At 49.2% G+C, this 19,946-nt stretch overlaps 1 protein-coding gene across 2 annotated transcripts in view; it reads right to left on the minus strand.

Annotated features, from left to right (window-relative positions):
* DOCK1 (dedicator of cytokinesis 1) overlaps positions 1 to 19,946 on the minus strand; it is a 518,791-nt gene that overhangs the window by 14,246 nt on the left and 484,599 nt on the right. For both annotated transcript variants that reach the window (XM_061183775.1, XM_061183829.1), the window contains exons 44-48: positions 19,431 to 19,517; positions 16,383 to 16,559; positions 15,290 to 15,373; positions 9,783 to 9,920; positions 1,872 to 2,017 (exon numbers count right to left, since the gene is read on the minus strand). In XM_061183775.1, the coding sequence (XP_061039758.1) occupies positions 1,872 to 2,017; positions 9,783 to 9,920; positions 15,290 to 15,373; positions 16,383 to 16,559; positions 19,431 to 19,517 (632 nt within the window). The remainder of the gene's footprint in view (positions 1 to 1,871; positions 2,018 to 9,782; positions 9,921 to 15,289; positions 15,374 to 16,382; positions 16,560 to 19,430; positions 19,518 to 19,946) is intronic.

A 19,946-nucleotide genomic window follows, 5' to 3' on the forward strand; every position in this document is an offset into this window, starting at 1 on the left:
GGTAAATTCTTACCTTTTAGAAATTCACACTGAAATGTTTACGGATGAAATGATATGATGTCTGAGATTTGCTTCAGAATAATATGGAAGAGGGAGACGGTGGGCTAGGATTTGATCACTGTTGAGGCTGGCTCATGGGCTGGTACAGGGCCTCATTATGCTATTTTGTCTCCTTTGTATAGGTCTGAAATTTTTGCATAATAAAAACTTGAAAATAATGAAATACACCAGTGTTGACTTTGATTATTAAGGCATTTCTGGGCATCTGGACTTTTCCAGTTGGATACACAATAACTAATAGATCAACATCCATTAGGTGTTAAATATTATCTCTCTTCTACTCTAAACAAAAATTTAAAAATCTTCATGATTTTATTCTAGGTTTGGCAGAACTTGGGATAATAATTAATGTAGGGAAACAAAGGATTAGTGGACATCTTAAAGCTCCGGGGAAAACCTGTGCTGTGAAATCCAGACGAATATACAAGAAACCAAGAGGAAGGCTGAGCTTTAAATTTTTCACATTATGAGAACCACCTGCCGACAGGACGAACTTTATTCTGCACATAACTGGTGCCATTTGAGACCAAAGCCTCATTTTTTCCACATCCATTAGGTAGTGAAGGGTGGTAACCCCGAGAATGAACAAAAATCTCGACTCTAATATATTAGATGCCTTCTAGTTCAAGGTTAAACAAATACGGCTCCAGGGGTGGAGACAACGATTCCCACTCATGTATTCACATGTGCAGGACAGTACTCTTCCATCTAAAACCTCTAGATCACTTTCTGCCCTCACCCCTACGTTCCTGGAAATATAAAAACCTTTTCATAAGTAGCCTGGGGATTTACCTGGGGAGAAGTTGAATTAAGTTTCTTTAGCAATCTTGCTCTCAGTGACAAGCACACTTGATTTAAATACCTCTAAATTGAGGTTTTCCATATGGACTTGGCCTTATAAGTAGCAGACACTGATAAAAATTACTGTTAGGAAAAAAACGTGGGAACAATTTGCCATCCTTCATTGGGCACACTGGTCGTCGGCAACAAAGGGCACTTGGGTTGGAGCTGTCCCTTGGGGCGCTCTGGAAGTTTGTGTCTGCGTGTCGCAAGGGCCAGGAGCCTGTGGGTTTGATAGGATGGGATGATGGATTGTAAACCAAATGGGCTTGGACAAACACACAACTGTGCAAACTTGACAGCAAAACAGTTAGAAGTTCTTCTCTACTGTTTAAATTGCATGTGACATTTTTTCTTTCTGTATAATCAGAACAAACTTTTCATATATGCTAGTCACAAAACACACAAAAATGTCAATAACGAGGTTCTTTTTGCAGGAGACACAGTGGGAGCTCAATGAAACGTTTACCCGTCCGTTCCGTTCTTGATCCCTTCTTAGTTGCTTTGTGCCATCCGGTGCTCAAGAGCAAAACTGGGTCTCCAAAGAGATCTTGTAGAAAGAAGGTGGCCCTGCCAGCTCTCAAGGAAGCCTGCCTGTGTGTGACAGTCCTGCCCTAGCGTGACACCTTGGAAGTGAGCAAGAGATGAAAAGTAGAAGCACGCAGCTGGCAAGGAATGCATCACACTGCTTCCGGGACTTGCTGAAAAGGACTGAACACTCACCTGGAGGTTTTACAATTTGATGGAAACCTCATCCAAAGTGGTACCCAAAGCGAGAAATTTTTTCTCAAAAATTCACAAGACTCTACAAGTCTTAGTGGCACCATGATTGTAAAAGTCTTGGATGGTCTCCATTTCAAAGAGAATTTTGATTTTTAAAAATCCTCTCAGGTGTGATGAAACAAACCCAGGGCCCTGGGTGGCTCCTCGAAGCCCCTCCCAACCCTCCTCGGCTGCTGAGCCAGACTCACCCGTCGGAGCCCGGCCTGGAAGGGGTGCTGTCTGATGACAGGGACGAGACAGAGGCCACAGACAGAGGCCGGGACGAGGAAGGCATTGTGAAGGATCGGACCATGGACCGGGGACGGCTGCCTCTTCTGTCATCCAGACTTGAGGGCTGGGTTGGGCAGAGGGGAGAGAAACAGAGAGAGAGAGACTTGTTTGATGCTGTGGCAAAAGGCGCCCAGCCTGGCACGGTCAGACACCTCGGACCAGGTGGTCTTAGCAGCCCGGAATCTAGATCAAAATTGTCCACACTTTCATGAACAGTGCATGTGCTTGTTCAAAGCTGAAGACAAAAACGATGATTATTTGGAGGCTTTTTGAAATCTGATTTGATATTGTGAAAAATACCAGGAAGAACTTTGTTTTTTTTTAAATTTAAAATGCAGTTTTCTCTACCAAGACCACAAGGCATCAACTTGTTCCAGAGTCATAGTACAATGTACTGATCAGAAAATTTAACTTGTAGAAAAATATCTAGAATATGAAAGAATTTACAAGATCTTTAGAAGAACTTTGTATCTCTGCATGGTGACAAACCAAGAAGATCATTAAATATATGGATGCATAATGACTGAACTTCTCTAGACTAAAATAAGATGCACCTGCTGCTTAATTAATGCACCTGCTTAATCCTCCCCTGCCAGTGACTGGTACAATAGATTAGATGGATCCATGGCTGGAGTTGCTAAAACTCCTCCTTCTCATCAGGAAGTGGACCAGAGTGATGCATTCTAGAGAACAGTCTCTGGATAGAGTTTTCCATCGTCTCTTTGTCATGTCATACTATTGTATATTAACAAAATAAGTGTCACTGAAATACAGCACATGTCAACACCTAATTAGCTACAAAATGCTAGTGTACCTGCACCCCGAGCCAGATGTTGGCACATCTGGGATGGCAGCTGCAGCAGAAGCTCCTTTCTTTAACCTGAGGATGTGGAAACCAAATTCCTGTAAGGCATTCCCTCTCTGTGTGGCTTCAACCTCCCTAAAGCCCATCCTCACTCCACCAAAGCTGGTGTTTCATTCAGCCCATCACCTATAGAAGACCTGCCCGGGACCACGGTTGATTACAGATTGTACAACACCATTGAAAAGACAGTCTGTTTCTTAAATATTTGTTTTGCCCATGAAATACTATTTGATCTGTACACTACCTCTTCAGTAGTAAAAGGTTCAACAGACTTGTGGTTGCCAAGGGGAAAAGGGGTACAGGAGGGATGGATTGTGAGTTTGCGATTAGCAGATGCAATCTATTACATACGGAATGGATAAACAACGCAGTCCTACTGTATAGCACAGGGAACTATATTCAATGTCCTGTGATAAACTATAATGGAAAAGAATATGAAATAGAATGTATTTATATATATATGTATGACTGAATCATTTCGCTGTACAGCAGAAATTAAGACAATGTTATAAATCAACTATACTTCAATAAAATAAAATTTTAAAAAATAGTAAAAGGTTCAAAATTGCTAAAGAACAGTGTAAAGCAGAAGCTGGTAACTGTTTTCTGCAAAGGGTCAGATAATAAGTATTTTAGGCTTGCGGGCCATACGGTCTCTGTCCCAAGCATGAAAAGAGTCATAAACAGTACAGAAATAAGTGAGCACAGCTGTGTTCCAATAAAACTTTATTTACAAGAACAGGTGTCAGGCCATAGTTTACTGATTACTGGCTCAATATGCAGCTGACATCTGCCAGCACAGAGGGTCTGGTCCGTCTTGGGTTTAGCACCAATGATGGTGCCATGGCCCATCTCCAGGGAGACAGCCATTGTCATTAATTGGCTTTTATAAGGAAAACTTAAAAGGAAGTGGTTACTTGCAGATTAACCCAAATTGTAAAAATGTTTCTAGAAACTCAAAGTCTACAATATCCTCTTCTCAGCCATTTTTTAAAAAGGTTATATTCCATTTATAGTTATTATAAAATACTGGCTATATTGCCTGTGTTGTACAATATATCTTTGTAGCTTATTTTATACCTAATAGTTTGTACCTCTTGATCCCCTAACCCTATAGTGTCCCTCCCCTCTCCCTCTCCCCACTGGTAACCACTAGTTTGTTCTCTATATCTGTAAGTCTGCTTCTTTTCTGTTATATTCATTAGTTTGTTGTATTTTTTAGATTTCACATATACGTGATATCATACAGTGTTTATCTTTCTCTGTCTGACTTATTTCACTGAGCATAATACCCTCCAAGTCCATCCATTTTGCTGCAAATTGGCAACACTTTATTCTTTTTTTATGGCTGAGTGGTATTCATATATATATATCTCTCTCACATCTTCTTAGGTTGCTTCCACATCTTGGCAATTGTAAATAATGCTGCTATGAACATTGGGGTGTATGTATCTTTTTGAATTACTGTTTTTGTTTTTTCCAGATATATATCCATGAGTGGGACTGCTGGGTCATATGGTAGTTCTATTTTTCATTTTTTGAGAAACCTCCATACTGTTTTCCACACTGGCTGCACCAATTTACATTCCCATAAACAGTGCACAAGGCTTCCCTTTTCTCCACATCCTCACCAACATTTGTCATTTGTGTTCGTTGTGATGACAGCCGTTCTGACAGATGTGAGGTGATATCTCATTGTGGTTTTGATTTGCATTTCCCTGATGATTAGTGATGTTGAGCATCTTTTTATGTGCCTATTGGCCATCTGCATGTCCTCTTAGGAAAAATGTCTACTGAGGTCCTCTGGCCATTTTTTAACTGGGTGGTTTGTTTTTATGATGTTGAGTCACATAGGCTGTTTATATATGTTGGATATTAACCCCTTAGCAGTCCTATCATTTGCAGATACTTTCTCCCATTCAGTAGTTTCCCTTTCTTAAACACGTTCAGACGGCAAGCCAAGGCCAGAAGTGTTCCTCTCATCCAGCCTCTCGGCTGAGGCCTGGGAGCCTGTTTTGTGTCCCTCTGTTCCTGACCCTCCCAAGGAAGAGTCCTGCCTGCTACTCTAGGTGCGTCCTGACCCCCCCCATCTGCTACCCCTGGTACCACCCCGCCCAGCTCGGCTACTGTTCCTCTCTCTGGCATCTCTGTGGGACTCTGACCCTCTTTATGCTTTGAGTGAGACCTGTTCATGGCCTCTGCCTTTCAAAACCCAGGCTCTCCCCTGACAGTTCTTCCACAGCAGCAGCTTCTGAGGATGGCTCAGAGGTGGGGTTCAGCGTTCCGGAAGTTGGGGACTGTCTTTCCGAGCACCCACCTGCTCAAACCACCTCCCGACCCGCGAGGGGCTGCCTTCCCACTTCTCCCCGGCAACCGCCTCAGCTTGACTTCAACCCCGTCCTCTCTGGATCTAGGTGACGGGCAGAGGAGAAGACAGCCATCAACCTCGTGCTCGGGTTATTTTTCTGGCTTGGCAGATGCTGCCTCCGTTGTCCATCATCTTCTGAGCACATGGAGACACAGCCTTCCAGGAAATGCAGCTCTGCTTACGGTGGAGAAGAAACACGACCCATCTGACATCTGGGTGCTGTGAGCCCCATTCCTAAGAGCGCCCAGCATGACGGTTTCCATTTCTCTGATGAAATGATCTTCATGGCAGCCAGCGTTGAGGGAGGGGGTGCACAGGAGGGAACCGGTCAGGGACCAGGAGGTGCAAATGGCCACAGGATGACCTCATCCAGCACGTGGGAAGGCCCAGGAAGCAGCCGTGGACGTCCTGCCCCCAACCACAGAGGGCTGGCGATTTGCCCTGAGAGGCAACCTTGAGTCTTGGTCGGGATGCACAAGCACGGATTGGGAAGAATAAAGGAAGGGGGACGGCAGGAGCCGGCTCTGGCAGAGGAGGGAAAGAAGCCAGTCTTGGTCCCATATCAGCAGGGCAGCCACTGGGTGTGGCCCTGGGTTCTCCCGGGCCATTCACCTCCCAATTCCTTCTTGACCAAGCAGAGCCTCTAGAAATTGAGGATCCAGGGCTTCTGTTTTTTCATCTGAAGCAGTTGGTCTCTCCCAGCCCTGATGGGGTAGCTCCAGCGCTAGGACACTTAGAGAGAGGGGACGTCTCTGTCCCTGCAGCGGGGCAGGCAGTGGGGGGGGAGGTTAGAACTAGGCGGGAATGTTGGCTCTGGCACAGACTAGGTGACCCGGCACAAAACATGGAACTGCTCTGGGTCTCAGCTTCCTCCTGAGCATGTAGGGAATAATCATGACACCTTGAGAGGCCGGCGAGGATGAGCTGAAATGACGCAGGTGATGCGCGTAGGGCGGGCCACGCTCTGAACCACAGCCTCCGTGGCCCTTGCCATTGTTACCACGGCCTGAAGCACAGACTCACTCCAGCCCCCTCACCAGGAGCTGGGGACCAGTGCTGACCGTGCCTGGTGCTCGTGGCCTCTTCTCTGGGGACCCTGGGTCTGCCCTCCTCACTATCTAAGTATAAGGAGGAGGCCAGGCTCCTGTGCTTTCATCCGGGGAGCGGTGGCACCTTAGAGCCCAGGACTGTCTGAATGAAGGCCAAAGCTGAGCGGGCCGGGGGTGTCTCATGGAGGCGCCGGTGGAGTAGGAGTCAGGGGGTGTCCAAGTCTTCCCTTTCTATGGCTTAGGCTGACCCAGAAAAATTGACAAAATGGTTTATGTCCTTTCTATGGGATTTTTATTTTTATTTTATTTTTTAAAATTTTATTTATTTTTTTGGCTGCGTTGGGTCTGTTGCTGCACGCGGGCTTTCTCTAGTTGCGGCGAGTGGGGGCTGCTCTTCGTTGCGGTGCGTGGGCTTCTCATTGCGGTGGCTTCTCTCGTTGCGGAGCACGGGCTCTAGGCGCCCAGGCTTCAGCAGTTGTGGCACGTGGGCTCAGTAGTTGTGGTTCGCAGGCTCTAGAGTGCAGGCTCAGTAGCTGTGGTGCACGGGCTTAGCTGCTCCGCGGCATGTGGGATCTTCCCGGACCAGGGCTCAAACCCGTGTCCCCTGCATGGGCAGGCGGATTCCCAACCACTGTACCACCAGGGAAGCCCTGGGGTTTTTACTTTTAAATCCATCTTTTTCAAAACAGGATGATACTGTATTGCTTTTGAAAGTATTCTGAGAAGCTTGAAAGTTCTCAAAGTAGGTAAGATGGGAAAGCCTCATTCCAGACGGCATTTTATCACCACATTTTTCAGAGAATGTGATATCTGCCTGACCTTTTGTCTGCTCAAGGGAGGCTGGCCGCAGAACCTGCCTTCGGGGTCCCAGGATGGAGGCAGACTCAGGGAGGCGGCTCCAGGGGACAAAACATCCACGGGTGGAAAATGCATCCTTAATTCTGTTCCCAACTTAATTCCCAATAAGTCTGGTCAACCCCTGGCTGGGGGGTGGGTGGGGTGGAGATGCCTTGGCTGCCCCTGCCTCGGGGTGGGACTTTGGTGGAGAAGATGCCGTCTCAGGCTGCGGTGCAAATGGCTCATCACCGGCCGAGGACGCCCCACTGCCTACACAACCGCCCCGCCCTCCTGCCCTTGCTTCCCTCCTCCTCCGTGTGCAAGCACAAGCAGGCAGAGAAATCATGAATCACAGCAGAGAAAGGGATATGAAGGACGTCTGGTGAGCCAGACAGATTTCTGTCATCCTGAAATATACATGCAATGATTGATCAAAGAGGAAGCTTTTCACTTAGTAAGAAAACTTGGAGATTTCAGAAGTGTTTACTTCTCAGAAAGAATTAAAAGTGGCATCAGACTTTGAAAGAGGTGCACCGTGATGCACTTTGAAACTCTTCTGGCCACTTGACGCTGATTGTAATGAGTCACAAGCTCCAGAGTGATCAGGCACGGCTCGAGGATTCTGACTTGCAATGAAGGCTCCTCCAGCGTGGTCCTGATTTCTAAGCCTGCTCACCTGTAGCAGTTCCTGCTGGGCTGACGGTCCCAGATTCCTGCCTGCTGAGTCTTCAGACCATAGCCCGGCAGTTGTGTTACTCTTGGCTTGGTCAGGCTCATGCTCTGCTGTGGTCAAGGCCAAAGACACCTCATTTGATCAGCACTAGGTCCTGGGCTTGGAGGACCTGGGCTCGGGGCCCAGGCATGGCCGGCAGGGCTGGGGAGGGTGGGAGAGCATAGAGCATAACCCCTCTCAGGGGTGGTCCGGCTCTCTTACATGTCTCTAACCACAAGGGCAAGAGAAGAAGAGCTCTGCCACTTACTAGTGTAAGCTCGGGCTAGTGAACCTTCCCATGTTCCTGTTGCCCCATCTATAAAATCGGGATGTCCACAGTGTCTCCTTCCTCGTGTTGCAGGAACCTAGCAAGTTCATAATTGTTAAAAACCTCGGAAAGGTCCCTGGCACATGGTAAGCACTAAATTAGTGTTTGCTAAGTGAGATAAATGTGTGGACAAAAAGAAGCCAGCTCAACAGGGAGCAGCAGAGGACTTTAGAGAACGGCAGAAAGATGGAGCTGGGTCAGAAAAGAAACCAAGACGGCGCACCTGGTTGGACACCTGATTCTTCAGGAGGTAGAGCGTCCTGTGTTAGGAGAGGTGGAGTAGCTCCTGCAGCCTGCCTTCCCTTTGCAGGATAACAGAAGACCTGCTCGCATACACCCGCTCCACGCCAGCAGGCATGGGATCCCAGTAGACCAGAAGAGGTCTCGCTGCCTCTTTCTGCGACACTGATGCTCACCCCCGAACAATGGAGAAAGGGGGCCTCAAGCCATCTGCTAGGCCAGACGTTTCCCGAGTCCACAAGCAGTCAAGGCTTGGACTCACCAAGGCTCCCAGAGACCCTGAGTAAGGGTGGAAGTGATGCTCTGAACTGCACCACAGGGGTGCTCTGATGTGAGGTGTCGGGCCCTGCCCCCGGAGCTGCTCAGACATGGCTCATGAAGACTGCCTCAAGCCCACCATTAAGGCTTAAACTGTCAGGGATTTTGCATCCATAAAAATGCCTAGCCACTTTATCATGCTCCTGATCTCAGCCCTGGCTAGGAGACCTTCCACCAACTCTTAGCAAAAGCCCAGGTCTGATCTCCCTGTGCTATGCGGCTGCTTCCCAGTAGCTAGCTATTTTACATTTGGTAGTGTATATATGTCCAGCCCACTGTCACTTCGTCCCAGCTTAAAGTAATTATGCTCCAATAAAGATGTTAAAAAAAAAAAAAGCTCAGGTCTGTCCTTCATCCTGGAACATCCTGGCATTCCAGGCTCCGGGGGGCTGGTCACCTTCCCAGCTCCTCCTTACAATTTGTCCTCTGCCCAAGGCATGGCTGTGTCTGCACCGGCCCCTGGCCTGCCATTCAAATCCCTGCCTTCAGCCTTTGCTGAGTGAGTCCTCTCTCCAGCCAGTGTCCCGCCCATCTCCTGCAACTTACCCTTGGCCTAGATCAGTGACCCCTTCCTCCAACAGGTAACAGCTTCAGACCTCAGCAATCCACTCCTCCCCTCAATGACTCTGACCTTGGCCTGGGCACAGGCTCTACCTCGGCTTTGGGACATCATGAGTGCTGTTTCCCTGTGTGTTATTTAACCCTTCGTGCGTGTTGTGTTACTGTAGGTGTGGTCTCTGTGAACCAGCCTGAGTTGCATGGATCTATGAGATTTTTCTGTTGATGGATCTATGACATTTTTCTGTTGATGGATCTATGAGATTTTTCTGTTGCTCGACAACACTATGGGTAGCTTGTGTTCACAGCCATAAGCAGGATATTTGGTGATCAAGCAAATTCATGAACGTTTACACACCCTGACATTTCCAGTTATCGAAAGGTGGTGGCTAGTTTGTTGGCACACGAAATGATGAAGGGGCGGAGGTTCCTTATCTCACTTCCTAAGCAGGCATCACGTACACAACTCAAGTACTCGGCCCTGTGAGCCTGTCACAGCCAGACAGTGTGACACAAAGACACGCTCCCTCCCCTCTGCCGCGCCAGCCACTTACCATGGTCCGGACTCCGTACTGCTTCTCCACTTTTTCCTTTAACTGTTTGAAACAGGCTTCCATTCTCTCATGAAATGGCCTCAGTGCTTCTGTGACTTTGTCTCCATGAATCCTGATCCCTTCGGCCAAAAACGGAATCTGAAAAACATACAGGTTGACGTTCCTTATTTCTTGCTTAGTGGTCTAGGGAGAGAAATGCACACCAGACAGCAAGTGGCAACGTGCAAAATGCATCTGCTTTGGTTTCCCAGTCAAACCGGCTGATTAAATTCATCAGCAGGCAGGTTACTCCCCCAGACCAAAATGTGTAAATGACAAGCATTTGTGTTTTAAATCGGACACGTCTCGTGCGCTGTGCAGCACACGGCTGCTCCGTTACTTTGCCTGACTCACATTTGACCATCAACCCCAGAATAGACTTCTCCGTGCTTTCCACTTGAATTCGGGAAGGGCTGCGTTTTGGATTTGTTTAGCTATGACTTGATCTGTTAGCAAAGGGCCAAGTCACAGGACAAAGATTTTTTTCGCTAAGAATATTGCCTCTACAGGCAATTGAGAACCCTATTCCAAAATGTAAAAACCGAATAATACGTGATCTATAGTCCTGAAGGATGTTCTTATTTGGAAAGGAAAACCAAATTTATTCTTCCTTAAAACTAAAAAGAATCATGTCTCTGCCAACACTGCTGTCACAAATATCCATGCCAAGACTTCACATTGGAGTGTGGAGATACAGCTGACCTTTAAAAGCGTCGTAGAGACATTTTTATTCCCCAGCCCCAGAGACCCTCCGGAGTCACAGCCGTTGGGGGTGGGTGTGCGAAAGCCTCCTTTCTTCCCCTGGCTTCTGCTTCCCCTGAGGCTCAGACTGGGAGGTAGATGCTCTTCAATGCAATCAAGCTAAGAGGCTTCCTCTTAATAATTTACCATTAAATCAAAATACTGATTAAAAACAGATTTTCTTAATATGACAGAACACCAATCTAAATGAGATTTATTAGTAAGAAGGATAGTAAGTACACGATTGAATTTCATGTGAACAAATTCAAGAAATCTTATCAAGATGAATCCATGCATAAAATGTATTTGGCTGCCATTTACAGCATGCAGCTGGAGCCTCTTGTGGTGCTCCAGGAAAGGACGGAATAAGTGAGCGCTCCCCTGTGTTTACACCACCCAGCCTGCTCTCGAGCTGCCCTGGCACAAAGTGTGTTTGGCTGACAGTTGGGCTTATACCCAAGGTACACGCCAGGCATCCCTTTCCGAACAGCTATCACCAACAGGACAGCGTGCAGCTAAGGTTTCAAACCAGATGGGACGTTTTACTATTCCATATGAATTCCTCTTGCAGATGGCAGCCTCCAGGGGCTAGCTGCAGTTCGTTCACGTTCAACGGAAGAAAATGCTCACAGAAATCCTTGTGCTTCCTGGGGGCCAGCACAGGCAGGCTGCAGACAACTTTTGGTGGGATGGTAAACGTGTCGTGGCTATCTGGGCGTGAAGACAAACGTCGGGGTGCTGTCTCAAGGTTAAAGCACAGCCACTCTAGATCCTGAAAGCATCTTGTAAAATGGCCCTCTCTCAAATGTATAAAAGTGTGGTCCAATCATTTCTGCATTTTTTTTTTGTTGGTTTGATAAAACTCTTAATTGGCCAGATTCTTGACATCAAAGAAGCTACTTGCTGGACTAAAGTTAAGACCCTTTGGTTCAGGTCTTGGGACTGAGTGAACGGTGATCTGGCAGGTGAAATTTATGGGGTATGAAATGTATCCCCTCAACAGGTCCCTGACATGGGTCAGACATAACCTTCTACAAGAAGGGTGGGATCTGGCCCTTGTTCTATGTCTGCTCGGGGCTGAACTGAAGCTATGAATAAAAAGATGCTCTGTGCAAACACTCTAACATATGAGGTGCTTAGTACACAAACAGAAGCCATGGACTGAGGCCTGGAATGGTCTTTGGATTCCAACCAAGCTGAGCGTCAAAATCTCTCAGGCAGATTCCTGAATCCCACCCCCAGAAACCTGATTTGGTCTAGAGTAGATCCCAGGAGTCTGCACATCTAAAGAGTTTCCCAGAGCCCAGAGAGTGGGGAGGACTTCCCCAAAGTCACACCTCGAGTTGTTCAAAGAGAGCATGCAGCCTGCTCTCAAAAGACACCCTTCTAAATGGCGGTGCTGTATTTGAAGTCTGCTCCTGCGTGTCTCCTACATGGATTCATGGCCTGCCAGCGGCAAAGAACATTTGGAAGCACTGCTAAGTGTTCCAGGAGCACCACCACTGGCGACATCGGTACGACTGTCATCGGCTGGGGATGATGAATGGGTTTGGTCTTTCATCTCTGTGCATTTCAAAGAGAAATATGGGGCTTCCCTGGTGGCGCAGTGGTTAAGAATCCGCCTGCCAATGCAGGGGACATGGGTTCGAGCCCTGGTCTGGGAAGATTCCATGTGCCACGGAGCAACTAAGCCCGTGTGCTGCAACTACTGAGCCCGCGTTCTGCAGTTACTGAAGCCCGTATGCCTAGAGCCCGTGCTCCACAACGAGAGAAGCCACCGCAATGAGAAGCCTGTGCACCGCAACTAAGAGTAGCCCCCGCTCGCCGCAACTAGAGAAAACCCGCGTGCAGCAACAAAGACCCAACACAGCCAAAAATAATAAATAAAATAAATTAAAAAAAAAAAATATGCACGCACCACAGTGGTTTCATATGAGTCTATATGGATTCATCTTTGGACACACAGCAGGGATGCCCAACAAGACAGCTGCGTGTGGGGAAAGATGGAGCTGTGCCTTTGAGGAAGGGGCTGGCGCTCACTGCTGACCTGGTGTCAGCCGCAAACCTAGAAGAGGCCCCAGGCAGCCTGCACCCGACCCCAGCTCCTGCCTGCGAGGGGATTAGCTCCCTCTGTTTCAGCAATGGCAACAGCAGAGCCAGGAGCTGCCTGGGACTTAATAACCGACCTTCACAAATGATTTTAGGCACCAGTGATGGAAACTCTGCCAAGGAACCCTTGGGACTCCCAGGAGGAAAACCTCCCTCTGCCCTGATGGAGTTTCAGGGAAAAAAACAAACCAAACAAATGAACACAAAACCAGAAGAAAGCATTCCGATAACCCCAAACTTCTTATTTTTAATGACCGTATGACTCAATTACTGATATTAAAAGATGGGTCTTCAAAATATTTGCAGATAAAAGCAAGGTCACAGGTAATGTTTTGAATATGTATTTTTCATCACTCTTTGATTTAATGAAGTGGCTAGAAAACAGATTTTTTTCCCCTGACTTTCCTGTGAGCTACTTTAAAATTCATCCTTTAATATACTTATTAGGGGTGATGACATAGTGCTGACATAAAGTTCTCTCTGGGGAGCAAATTATTTTCCTCTGTAGGGCTTGAAACTCTTAAAATCCAATTTTCTGTAAAAGCTTACAGGAAAAAAAAAAAAAAATCAATAGAACTTTTGCAGACCAAACTAGTTTTTGTGTAGCAATGGTTTTATAGCCTTCAGTGGAGTTTTGAATTTTGTACCCTTTGGTTTTTACAACATCTAAAATGGAATCATTCAGACCTTTAAATTCTCTCCCTCTTTTTTAGTAACAGAGGGAGACTGCCTACCTGAGGCTTACATCTTGTGCAAAGAAACCATCATGGCCAAAAAGTTCCCTTAAATTCAGCTCCCAGGGTGTCTTATCACAGAAGAATTCCAAGGCAAATTGATATCAAATGCCTACGGATTTGTGGCAAAGTCACACCCATTAGGATGGCGGCTATAAAACAAACAAAAAGAAAACCAAAAAATAACAAATGTTGACGAGGATGAGGCGAAATTGGAACCATCGTGCATGATTATTGGTGGGAATGGAAAATAGTGCAGCTGCTGTGGAAAACAATACAGTGCTTCCTCAAAAAATTAAAAATAGACTTATATGATCCAACAATCCACTTCTGGGTATATACCCAAAAGAAGTGAAAGCAGGAAACAACAGATATTTGTACACCTACGTTCATTATAACATCATTTACAACAGCAAAAGTGGACGCAACCCAAGTATCCGTCAGTGAATGAACAGATAAGTGAAAAGTGGTCTATACAGACAGTGGAATACTATTCAGCCTTAAAAAGGAACGAAATTCTGACACATGTTACAACACAGATGAACCTTAAAAACATTATACTAAGTGGAATAAGCCAGTCACAAAAGGACAATGTATGATTCTACTTATATGAGGTCCCTAGAATAATCAAATTCACAGAGGCAGAAAGTAGGATGGTGGTTTCCAGGGGTGGGGAGGATGGAGAGTTATTGTTTACTGGGTACACAGTGGTTTTGCAAGATGAAAAAGTTCTGGAGATGGATGGTGGTGATGGTTGCACAACGATGGGAACATACTTGATGCCACCGGACTGTGCATGTAAAAATGATTAAGGTGGTAAATTTTATGTTACATAAATTTTATCACGGCAATATCCATATATATTTATAGATACAAAATAAATACTTGTAATTAGGCTTGAAACCAAAACTCAGCCCCGCTCCACCCTAACAGGTCACACAGCCCATGTGCTGATGATGAAGCCAGGACGGTGAGGCTCCACGGGCACTGGTCACAGCCTGGGACCCCTGGGCTAGGGTGGGATGCCACCCAGGCACAGGGAGACCCTGGCCTCTGCCTTCCTCAGCCCTCTTCCCTCAGCCTGGCGTGTGGGGTGTAGATAAGCAGCACCCTCCTTGCCTCCCACGTGAGAAAAGGAAGCTTAAAGAAGCAAGTTGCCCAAAGTCCAGAGCAAGTAGGCAGAGCTCCCACGGGAACTGGGTCTGGATGTCCCCTCCACCTCCAGGCTCATGAAAGCTCCAGAAGCCCAGACACACGAACAGGGAACTTCCAATGGAGCCCAGGACACCCTCCAGAGCTGCCCAGCCTTTCCAGACCATGTCCCGCTAAGGAAAGACTCAGAAGGCCTCAGGAGTACAAGCAGAAAAGCCAAAGAATATGCAGAATTACAGCTGAGGAAACAGAAATGAGGACCCCTTCCCCCAACTCTGACCACCAGCAGGGGCAACAGGAGGGTGGGTGCTCGGCGGTTCCCCATCCCCGCCTCTCACGTCGATGGCATCGGCTCGAGCGCCCTCCCAGGACAGGCTGGAGCCACGGTCTCTAGGGCATCACCGTCCTGACCTTGCCCGTGATGTTCCGTTCTGTCGATACCAGACAAAGATTTTCCAGCAGGCACTGCACTGACCGAGGGGAGGAAACAGACCAGGTGCATTTGCAAGACAGAACTTTCTAGGTGTTCAAATGCACGACTACAGCCAGGGGTCGAGTTAATCACGGCAGTGGTGAATGGGTTTATCCGGGACAAACATGGTCACGGGTGCTCTGGCTGATGTCCAGGGTCCTCCGTGGCGGCTGGCAGGTGTGCCAAGGTGGCCCTGGTGGATCTGGTCCCAGACTCCACTTTCCCCGCCTCGGGCCCTGCAGCTGCCGCTGGACATTTACCTGCCAGGCAATCAGGTCCTTGAGCTTCTCGATCTTTTCGTGGGCCTCAGGGTGCTCCTGCAGGTACCGCTCTGTAAAGAAGGCCTGGTGGAGACAGGGAGAGCCACTTAGTACACGAGCACACGTTTCTGTACACCAGGCCTGGGGAGAGAGCTGTGTGTGAAACAGATGCACACGCCGGCCATCACCCAGCTCATTCTCCCCAGGGTTGGATCCTACCCCAGCGAAACACCCAGTAAAGTCAGCACAACAAATGGACATCGTTCACTCACTGTGGCGGCCCCGTCCACGGAGCCCAGCAAAGCCACAGCTGACCCGGGTCGCTCACTTCGCTGGGAGGCAGCTCCCCATCTGCTCTCGTGCCCCTGACCCCCATCCCGGGTCCGCCCTACAGCTGAAGGCAGCTGGAACAGAGCATCACCTCTCTGTCCAGGGCAGTTTTGCCTCACAGCCCGCTTTCAGGCAGAGCCCCTTCTGCTTCAGTTTTCACTTTGTCTAGATCAGGGGGGCAGCAAACCTTTTCTGTGAAGGGCCTCAACTCTGCCACTGTTGTATCAGGAAAACAGCCACAGACACCAAGTAAAAGAATGGCTGTGGCCACGTCCCAAACTTGATTTACAAAATCAGGCGGCAGCTGTAGTGCAGACCCCTTGTCTAGAGCACATCCCATGATCTTCAGCTTCTGCCTGATCTTATTGAGATATTTTCCAGGGAGACCAGCTGGCTGTCCCCACTGCACCAGCCTCCCATCTATTTTAAATATTCTAAGTCTTTTGTCTTTCACTGAAACTGTATCTTTTGGCCTTTAATGATCCCAGGTCTCTGGACAGTCACGAGGGTCACTCTCTAGAGCTCCATTAGCACAGCCCGGTGGGGGGTGAAGATGAGGGGACAATGCCCAGGCCGGTCGGGCCTGGGGTGGGGCTTTGACCATCGGGAGCCCGCAGAGGCTGCCTCTGGGCAGCCCGGCCCAGGCTCGGTCACTGCAGAGCTCGCTCAGCGAGACCAGGGTGGTTTCCGGGCTTGGAGACAGGGTTTGGAGACAGTCCGTCCCAGGACAGGGCTGGAAAGAGGAAGCTGGCGTGTCACGTGCCTTTTCGTAATTCGCAAAGCCTCCCATGACGGCGGGGTCCACGATGCCGTTCAGGAGCATGGAGAGGGGGTTGATGGGGAGGCTGGGGTCGTCCAGGTGCTGCTGCACCATGCTATTTATCTTGTCATTCGTCAGCTGCATGGTCTCGATGGCGTTCTCCAGGGGGCTGATCTCCACCTGCGCGAGAGGGAGGACGGAATGACATCGGGCCAGCTGCCTCGTCCCCTGCCCCGCCAGGGCCTCTGCTGATGCCTCTGGCTCCTCGCCAGAGGACACACATTTCTGAGTGGGGCAGGCTTCCTACTCTCCATGCACTTTTCTTCCCAGTGGCTTCTTGGGGCAAGGTCCCTCGTCACCCAGCCAAGAGAAGCTGGGCATTTTAGGATCTTTATGTGTTTCCATAGACCTGTCCCCACATGCAAATTCCAAAGGCACAACGCAAGGTCCCCTAGTCCTGGGGAATGTGTGTGCACATGCACGTGTGTGCGTGTGTGTGTGCACGCATGCGTGCGTATGTACACGTATGGTCATCCCAGGAAAACACAGCCCTGAGTGGCGCTTGAGCACGGGCTATGTGCTTCACAAAGCAGGCATGTTAACTATGGCCTTGTTCGTTGCTTGTCTTAAGGAATTTTGAGCAATCTCTCCCTGTCCCTGAGGCAGGAGGTCTGGGCGCTTTGTCCCTGGACTTGCTTGGTTAGGGAAGCGGGGGAGGGGCAGAGGGGTCCTGCCGTGGTCTCCACAGGAGGCCACACGCCCTCCTAGGAAGGAAGAGCTCCCTCCGCCCGGTGGTCACCACTTCAATTGGACCTCACGGGCCTCCCTTGCAAACCCGCCACTGGTCAGCGGGACCTTCAGAGCAGGAGGCGGGGTGAGCCAGCATGGGCCCACCTCGCCACCGCTCCTGCACCTCTGCCCACACCGCCAGGGCCCTTCTTTCTCTGGGGGCCCCTGCAGGGCCTGGCGAGGCCCCACCCCGCGCTCCTCTCTGGCTCAGCCCGCAGGTGCCAGGAGGGTGTGTCCGCATTTAAAACAATACCACCACCTTCCCACCAGGCCTGGCTCTAGCAGACCCTAGGCTGGGCCCTGGAGCCACGTCCAAGGGTGCCCACAACACATGATAATCTGATGTTTCCCTTCCCCAAGGGCAGTGGGACGGGTCCCCACCTGTGCCGGGGACCCTAGGGTGTCTTCAGCAAATGGCAAAGCAGAGCAGCCTGTTTTCTCCTTCTACAGCCCCTGGGGATTGTCTGAGAGGTAGAGAGGGGGGTCGGGGGTGCAGAGATGTTCAGAGAACGGAGAGATCCTAGACTGACACCCTCAGTCGCCACTGGCGAGCACCTGCTGGAGAGGTGACCTGATGGAGAGGAGGTAACACGCAAAGAGGTGGCCGCCCAGGTGCTGGCCGCTGAGGGTGCCCCCTGGTTGCACGTGCACCGCAAACAACACGTACCCTAGGGCCTTTGTTTTCACCCCACACCTGGCTTTATCAGACCCTGGAATGCACCATCCCAGACACATAACTTCGCCAAATGGACTCTCCAGGGCAGAATTCCATTTTGACTGATGGCTAACTCCCTGTCACTGATCCCGCTTGCCACAAGAAAGAGCAGTGTCCTAGCTTTATCAAACCAAGAGGGTCAGCTGCTGCCCTCACAGTATCCCGTGCTGGTCTGTTCCAGCGATGGCGGGGCCAGGGGTGTGGACAGCAGGATTATTACAGTCCTGCCATCCTGGGATTATTCAGCCTCCAGCTTTCTTCGTTCACTAAAAAGGGCAAGCATAGCCCGTGGCAGAGCCACATCCTTACAGAAAATCGGGGCTCAGCCCTTGCCACCTCGAGCTGTTAAGCACCGTCCTCACACATCCTCACGCATCCGGGCTGGCTCACGGAATCCCCGATTACAAACGGCTTACGGGAAGAGGCTCATTAGGAGGATAGGAGTGGTGTCTGTTTATGGAAGGGTCTCCTGTCCTGTGGTCTCCCACATGTACATCACCAGCTCCAAATGGTGCCAGCGAAGGCTTGCATTTCTGCCAGCTGCCACGTCTCCTGAGCCCTCCAGAGGTCAGGGCCCGCCTGGGTGCTAGGAGGGGACAGAGTGGGGTCTCTGGGGACACAGGAAGTGGAGGCGCCCTCCAGGGGTGGGGAGGTGGGCACAGAGCCCTAGGGCTTCAGAGCAGGAGGAGGGGGCGCTGGAGATGGGGATGGGAGGCAGCTGACCACAGGCATGCTCAGGGAGAGGCCCAGAGCTCAGCTGGCGTGGACGAAGGTCAGGAGTGGAAACAAGGCTGGGAAGACAGGCGCCAGCCACGTCCTAGGGCAGAAGCAGGAGTTTCCAAGGGGACTCATGGTAAACTGAACAGTGGGCACCACCCCTCTGGTTAAGATCCTGCCAGGTGAAAACCAAGGGCATTGAGACACATGACAAAGCACACATATTCCAATCAGACCTTGTTATACTGGCAATGGTCACGCTGCTGCTGCTATACCTTCAGTAAGAACCTTCTGCCCAACTCTGGCTCCTGTGATTGGAACTGTCCGATAGCTCAGCATCAAGGCAAAGTGTAGCTAATGAGATGCGGGTCATTATTTCTTTAAAAAGTACGGGTGAGGGGTATATTCTCAAGCTATTTTTACTTGAAAACGAGCAAGTACTATTAATCAAGTTGTTTGTCATGTAAATGGCAATAAAACCATCAGGAAGAAAGATCTTGAAAAGCATATGTAAATTGGAATTTGTCAAACTTTTCATTGCGGTAACAGAAAGAACTGTCAAAACAGCACAGTGAAGACTAGATTTAAATATTTTGTAAGAAGAAATGAAATCTTAGTTCTGGTGTCTTTCTACGCTAGAGGAGGTTGTGATTACACGGCATTTCCACCGCAGTATCCGTGGACGGGGAGAGTGATTCTGGGTTAAGCCTGATGTAGGGTCCGAAGCATGCCTGCCGGCCACGGTGACCAGGTGACACGCCCGGGGAAGAGGCCGTGTCAGACCGTAGAAGAAGGGGTGATGGGCAGTTCCTCCTGCGGGGTGTGCTTACCATGAAAACAGATTTGACCTCAAACCACCTTAAAATGCCAGGCAATTTATACGCAGTCGTGTATATGGTCCTTTCGATCCACATATTCTGCAAAGGGAACACACACAGGACACTTGTTAGGAGAAGGATGTTGCAGGTAGATGACAGCTTCTGTCCTCACGGGGATTTGCAAGGGTCTGGGAGGCAAGGTCACCAGCCGCCCGGGGAACACCTCACAGGCCATGCTCTGCTGAATTGCCAGACTGTTACACAGGACACCGCGGCCCCCTGTTCCCTGGTCAACGGTGCCCGTTTCCCTAGCATTTGGCCAAGAAAATACAATAGAAGGGGAGAATTATATACGTCCACACGAGGGAGGTTCCCTCTGAGCAAACATTTTTGGAAAGGCTCCAATGAGCTTTACATTAGCCTTACTTAGTGTTCAAAAGAAACTTGAAGATGCAAATCCATTGAGGAAGACTGGGCTTCATAAAAGTGACCTCTCAACATTCTAATAAAATCAGTCAGTACTTCAAT

The sequence above is a fragment of the Eubalaena glacialis genome, chromosome 1, assembly GCF_028564815.1.
Source record: "Eubalaena glacialis isolate mEubGla1 chromosome 1, mEubGla1.1.hap2.+ XY, whole genome shotgun sequence".
NCBI lineage: Eukaryota > Metazoa > Chordata > Mammalia > Artiodactyla > Balaenidae > Eubalaena > Eubalaena glacialis.